The sequence below is a fragment of the Chrysochloris asiatica genome, unplaced genomic scaffold (genome assembly GCF_000296735.1).
Source record: "Chrysochloris asiatica unplaced genomic scaffold, ChrAsi1.0 scaffold00022, whole genome shotgun sequence".
Classification (NCBI taxonomy): domain Eukaryota; kingdom Metazoa; phylum Chordata; class Mammalia; order Afrosoricida; family Chrysochloridae; genus Chrysochloris; species Chrysochloris asiatica.
This window is the reverse complement of record NW_006408540.1, coordinates 20,921,417-20,928,135: the sequence shown is the minus strand read 5'-3', so window position 1 is coordinate 20,928,135 and position 6,719 is coordinate 20,921,417. Positions and strand designations below refer to the sequence as shown.

Genomic DNA, 6,719 nt, shown 5'->3' with positions numbered 1-6,719 from the left:
TCCAGCATCATTTCTATCACCAAGGCTGTATTTTCCAACTACTGATCCTTCTTCTTTGTTTCCAACTTTCACATTCTAATCACCAGTGATTATCAATGCATCTTGATTGCATATTTGATCAATTTCAGCCTGAAGAAGTTAATAGAGTTCTTCAATTTTATCATAACTCTATTAGTAGTTGCTACATAAATTTGAGTATTAATGCTATTAACTGGTCTTCCTGTAGGTATATGGATAGTGTCCTGTCACAGACAGCATTGCATTTCTAGAGATATCTTGAAATATCCTTCTTGATGAAGAATTTGACTACATTTTCAATTTGTTTTTCCCAGCATAGCAAATCATATGATTATCTGATTCAAAATGGCCAATATCAGTTCATTTCAATTCACTAATGCCAAGGATATCAATCTTTATGTGTTCTTTTCATTTTTGATGACTTCTAATTTTCCTAGATTCGTACTTCATATATTCCATGTTCTGATTATCAATGAATGTTTGCATATGCTTCTTCTCATTTTGAGTTATCCTGCTTCAACAGATGAAGGTCCCAAAAGCTGAACTCCATCTACATCATTAAAGTCAACTCAATTTCAAGGAGATAGCTCTTCCCCGGTTGTATTTTGAGTGCCTTCCAACCTGAGGAGTGTGTTTCCTGGGATTATATTTGACAATGTTATGCTGCTATTCATAAGGTTTTGAGTGGTTAAACATTCGGAAGCAGTCCAACTCTCCTTCTTCCTAGTCTGTCTTAGTCTGGAAGCTCTGTTGAAACCTGTCCACCATGTGTGACCCCACTGGTATTTAAAATACTGGTGGCATAACTTCACAGTAACACACAAGCTGCCACAGTATGACACACTGATAGGAAAGTGGTGGATGTATGAGGTAAATAGATATTCTCTATAGAAGTTGGATTTAAAGTTTGGTGATAATTTTGTCTAGGATAAAACAACTCCTAATCATTTACCTTTGACACATAGCTGTGTTGCAATTTATGTAATAAATGAATTCCTGAAAAGGCATGTATGAAACTGTAAATGTAGGAGTTTTGTAACAAAAAGTGAGGAGTAGTTAACCTTAACAGTCCAGAAATAGAGGCCCCTAGGACCATCAAGGGAGAAGAACACAAGCAGAATGCAGGACCCTATCCAAAGAAGCAGTGACACCAGAGATGGAGGCAGAGATAAGGACATGGAGAGAGGGAGCAGCTAAGAACTCTCGACTCATGGAAAGGGAGGGACTGAATGCTGGTGGCCAAGAAGCAGGCTTGCAGTACTTGCCCTTTGGTTGTTTAAATTATTATATATGCCTGAGTGTTTTTGTGTACATACCCCTCCTCTCCCCCCGCAAAAAAGCAAGGGCATAGAAGCAAATACTGCCGATGATGATACACAGAAGGGATTGTATCATTGCAATGAAATAATGAGTGTAAAACCAATGTTTTCCCATGTAAACTGTCACTCAATTCACAATAATAATAATAATAAAGGTGTGCGTGAGATCCCCCCGCTCCCCCACCCCTGCAAATTAAATAAAATCTTCAGTGCATTGGAACAGTTAATGTTTAAAGCCATCCAATTTTGATTTCTGGGAAAATAAAAAATAATAGTTTGGGTTAATTTTTTTTCTTCATTTACCTTTGGGATAAATCCAGTTTTTGTATGTATACTGTTTGATTCAATTAATGTCTTATTATCTTGTAGAAACATTTACTGTCCAATTTCAAAACTGCCTATTAACTGAAGTCCCATGTCCTATTGCTTCTAGTCTCTAGTGGCCAGTGAAGCTGTTGATGCTATTGAGAGCATTAATAAAAACATCAAGTATACACATGGCAGTGGCTCTGAAACCTTATGTAAGTATGGCTTCTAAAGATCTTGGAGAATTGGGAGTTACTAAAGAAATCTGTGTTTACTTTTTCTTGGTGGATTTAGTTTTTCTAAACTGAGTTGTTTCAACAGGGTCACATAGACAATGATTGCTTATAACAACTAGAAACAGAAGTATACTAGATGAATACAGCTATATTAGTAAAAGAATATATGAAAGGAAGTTAAAATGGCATTTAAGAAATTATGATTACCTCTATAGATTTGAGGAGTCCTGGTGTGGCGCTGTGGGTTAACGCACCAGACTACAAAGCCATTTGAACTACAAGGTCGGTGGTTCAAGCTCACCAGTCACTCCTTGGAAACCCTATACAGGGTGGCTATGGGTCGGAACCAACTCGATGGCACTTAACAACAACAACAACTATAGATTTGAAGGATCCCTAGTACCGTAGTGGATTATGAGCTGGACTGCTAATCACAGAGTCAGCAGTTCTAAGCTACCATTCACTCCATGGGGAAAAGATGAGCCTTTCTGCTCCTGTAAAGATTTCTATCATTGGAAACTTTGTATAGCATCACCACGAATCACAATCAGCTCAGTGGCACACAATCACGGCTATCGACGGAGTTGACGGAGCACAGGAGATCCATAGGATAAGCACTGAACTTCAAACCACCAGTTAAACAGTTTGAGCTCCGTAGGAGAAAGATAAAGTTTAAGCACCTGCAAAAGATTTATTATTATTATTATTATTAATATTATTATTTTAATATTTTGAACTGAGTGATAGTTTACATGGGAGAACATCAACTTTACACCATTGTTTCATTGCAATGATTACAATCTCCTCTGTGCATCATCATTCAACAATATTTGCTTCCATTACCTCTGTTTTTCTTTTTTTGGGGTGTGGGGAGGTTGGGGGTTGGAGAGACATACACAAAAACAGTCAGGCATATAAATAATTTAAACAACCAAAGGGCACATTCTGCAAGCCTGCCTCCTGGCCACCAACACTCAGTCCATCTCTTTCCATGAGTCCATGAATCTAGAGTCCTCAGCTGCTCCCTTTCTGCATGTTCTCATCTCTGTCTCCATCTCCGGTGTCCTTTTTCTCTGGTTAGGGTCTTGCATTCTGCTTGTGCTCTTCTCTCTTGATGGTCCTAGGGTCCTCTGTTTCTAGACTAAGATTAACCACTCCCCCCTTTTTGTTACAAAACGTCTACCTTTATAGTTGTGACAGTCAAAATTAGTCATGATAACAATTATTCACCATTGAATCTTACGAATCTTATCCCCATCTCTTTTCACCAGACCCATCTAGACAGGATGAAAACTACTCAGTGAGGACTCTGTCTTCCCCCACACACTCTCAAACTAAACTCCCTCCATCTTGAAAACTTGTAAGCCAGTCACTTCATGCCTTTATCACTCCCTCATTTTAGGTAGCCAGTGTTTAAGTTGCCCTGCCTGTGTACAAAGGGGATAACAATGATACTTGATATGAAGACTGCTTCTCTCTCTGTTGATATTTTCAGCTACTATATCCATGAGAATAGGTCAAATTATAACAATTTTCCCTCATTTCCTTTATCAAAAAAAATTTTTTTAATACCTTCCTCTACTCAAGTTCTGATTGTCACACCATCAAGGCTAGGTCAAATGAGTATTATCTACATATTTGGGTGTTCTTGTGAGTCTCCCTTCACTTCCTATCAGCTGAATGCTTCACTCTCAGCTCTAGCCCTCTGTGGCTATGTCCTTGTCCATTGGGCTCAGGAATCCCCAGGTCTCACCACACTTTGGACTAACCAGCCCTTCCTCTTCTCCCTCTCATCTCCAGGTCAACAGGAGTCTATGGAATGTGGTTGTACACAGCCCATTTCTTTATTGTTGCCTTTCCCCCTCTTCCACTCACCAGTAGACCAATATGGTTGCCAGCAAGCTTACCTGCCTGTTCATGTGTTCCCTTTGAGTTTCAGTGTTGGAGGGGGGTTTTCCTACAAAAGATTTAAAGCCTCAGAAAACCCTGTAGAGTACCACTTTGAATTGAAACCAACTCCATGGCACGTAACAGTAACAACAGAGTTGAGGTTATGGGATTGGCATCGTGCATGCTGATTGAAAGAGAAAAAGACCCAAATGGGTCAAAAGAATGTGTAATAATATGTCCAGGACCACCATGTAAGGATGCACAGGTTGTTCATTCCATTTTGCTTAGTTGCTTTTTAGTGAGCTCTTGTTCCTGAGAGTACAGCTCATAATACACTGTATTTGAAAGTCTGTTGTATGCAGCACACTTACACAAGCTAAGTGTGGAAAACTCAACAAATACTTAAAATTAACTTCTGCTGGAAGTTTTTAATTGAAGAAGCCCCTGGGGGATACCAAAGGGTTTTCAGTTAACACCCCTCTGGAGACCTGTCTTCTTATGACAGACCACAGTCATTTTCAACAGTCTTATTCTGCACACATTGGGTCACCAGGAGTCAGAATTGACTCAACAACAATGAACAACAGTGGTAGGATGACAGAAAAAGCTCCATCCTCTTGGAGCTGGCGGGAAGAGATGAGAAGGGGAACAGAAAACAAACCTTTAATCAGAAGTCAACAAACTATGGCTGGCCAACCAAATCCAAGCCCTCATCTTAGTATATGTATCTAAGGGCAAAGAATGGTTTTTATATTTTTAAATGGTTGGGAAAAGATCAAAAGAAGAAGACTGTTTTGTGATGCAAAATTGCATATTTAAATTTCATTGCAAATGAAGTTTTATTGGAGCATGACTCTGCTCATTCATTGTAGGCATTGTTGATGTCTGTTTTTGTGCTATATGAGCAGAGTTGAGCAGATGTGACAGAGACCACATGCTATCTGGTCCTTCACAGAAAAAGTTTCCTGATTTCTGATTGAAACAATTCAATCATAATAAGTAGTATAATTCTCATGGTAAGTGCTTTGAATAAGATGAAATACGCTGATGTGTTTGAAGATGACTGCATGTGCAAAGGCTACAGAGCTAAAGTGGTCTTCAAAAGCCTCTCTCTGTGAGACATTCTGAGAGACCTACACGGTACATGGCTGTCAAGTAAAGGCACAGCTCAAGGCACTGTTAAATGATAGATTCTGGAGTTGAGTTATAAGAATTTTCACAAGCATTTTACTTGCAAGCAAACTAAACTGTTGAAGTGAGTAAGAGAAAATAACAATCTCTTTGTATAGACCCTTTGAGCATGTTGGGAGAAAAAAAGAGAATACATTCTGGAAAGTTATTACTTATGGAAAAGTAGGTCATTTTGAAGTAGAGGCAACTTTACGATTGGGTCATAAGTCTTTCCGGTTGATAGCAGGTGCAGAGTTCTTGGCTTTAGTATGATGAGTCTTAAAAGAATGTGGCTTTGGAAAATACCAATTAAGCAAGGTCCCAGAGTGTCCTCTAGCAGGCATGATCTACAGGGATATATAAACAGTCACATTTGTATTATTTTTTCAATGAATTATTAGAGTGCCAAATGCCCTATTAATAAAAACTCCAGCATCTCCCTCCTGGGGTATTTTCCCTCTCTCTCCCCATTACCAACCTCTCAAAATAATCTCAGAATAAACTGGGATAGGATTGGACTATATAGTATCTCTTCATCTCTTGATGCTGGTCCACTACTGCCTTTGCTGACCCAGGTTCTTGACCTGTCATAGAAGAACCACACAACATCTACCTCACAATTTAGAACTTTCTTGATCCTCATTCCCTTCTTTACTGCTGTTCCCCAAAGCACAACCATATATACCTCAGGGTTGGAGATACTTACAGCAACAACCCCTTCTTATGATGAAATCAGTCTATCTCTACGCATTCATTCATTCAGCTTGTATCTATGCATGTTGTTGTTGTTAAGTTCCATCGAGTCATTTCTGATCCATAGTGACCCTGTATAGGGTTTCCAAGGAGCATCGGGTGAGCTTGAACTGCCAACTTTGCAGTTCAAATGGCTTTGTAGTCTGGCGCACTAACCCACAGCCATATCAGGACTCTGTATCTATATATATATGTAGTAAAAATAGAAAAAAATGTCAAGAAAAACATATGCCAAATATTAATAGTAGCTGGCTGTCAGAATTATTTGATGATTGAATGAATAAATATATGAATAATTTGTCCAATCCATTGTGGATGGATATTTTTCAAGTTTAGAAACAATGCCTCTAAACAAGTTTAGAAAAACGCTAGTAAGTAATCCATGAATTTGTTGTTGTTGTTGTTAGGTGCAGTTAGGCTGGTTTTGACTCACAGTGACCCTATGCACAATAGATTAAAATACCGTCTGCTCCTGTGGCCTCCTCACAACTGTTGTTATGCTTGAGCCCATTGTTCATTACTATGCCAGTCTATTTCTTTAAGTCTTTCCCTCATTTTTTGCTAAACTTCCACTTTGCCTAGCATGATGTCCTTCCCCAGGAACTAGCCCTTCGAATTTTGCTGAGAAACCTTACCTCAGCCTTTCTTCTGTTCCCAAACTCAAACATTATTTAAAAGGAATATAACTTAAGGAATATTGTCAGTTTGATGTAAATTGAAGAGTGAAAAACTCTCCTGAAAAGGTTTGTTGTTGTTGTTAAGTAGATTGAGTAGGTTCCAACTCATAGAGACCCCCTATAGGGTTTCCACGTCCTCTTCTGAATCCAGTTTGAACCTCAGGAAGTTCTCTGTCAATGTATGATTGTAACGGCTTCTATATTACCTTTAGCAAAACTTTACTCACTTGAGATATCAAAGAGATTGTCCGATGATTTCCACATTCCATTGGGTCACCTCTCTTTGGAATGGGCATAAATATGGATCTCTTCCAATCAGTCGACCAGATAGTTGTCTTCCAAATTTCTTG

General features: G+C 38.8%; 1 protein-coding gene across 1 annotated transcript in view; it reads left to right on the top strand.

Moving 5' to 3' along the window:
* CPB2 (carboxypeptidase B2 (plasma)) overlaps window positions 1-6,719 on the top strand; it is a 122,693-nt gene that overhangs the window by 107,428 nt on the left and 8,546 nt on the right. Inside the window, exon 11 of the mRNA XM_006837687.1 lies at window positions 1,771-1,858. Coding sequence (XP_006837750.1) covers window positions 1,771-1,858 — 88 coding nt within the window. The remainder of the gene's footprint in view (window positions 1-1,770; window positions 1,859-6,719) is intronic.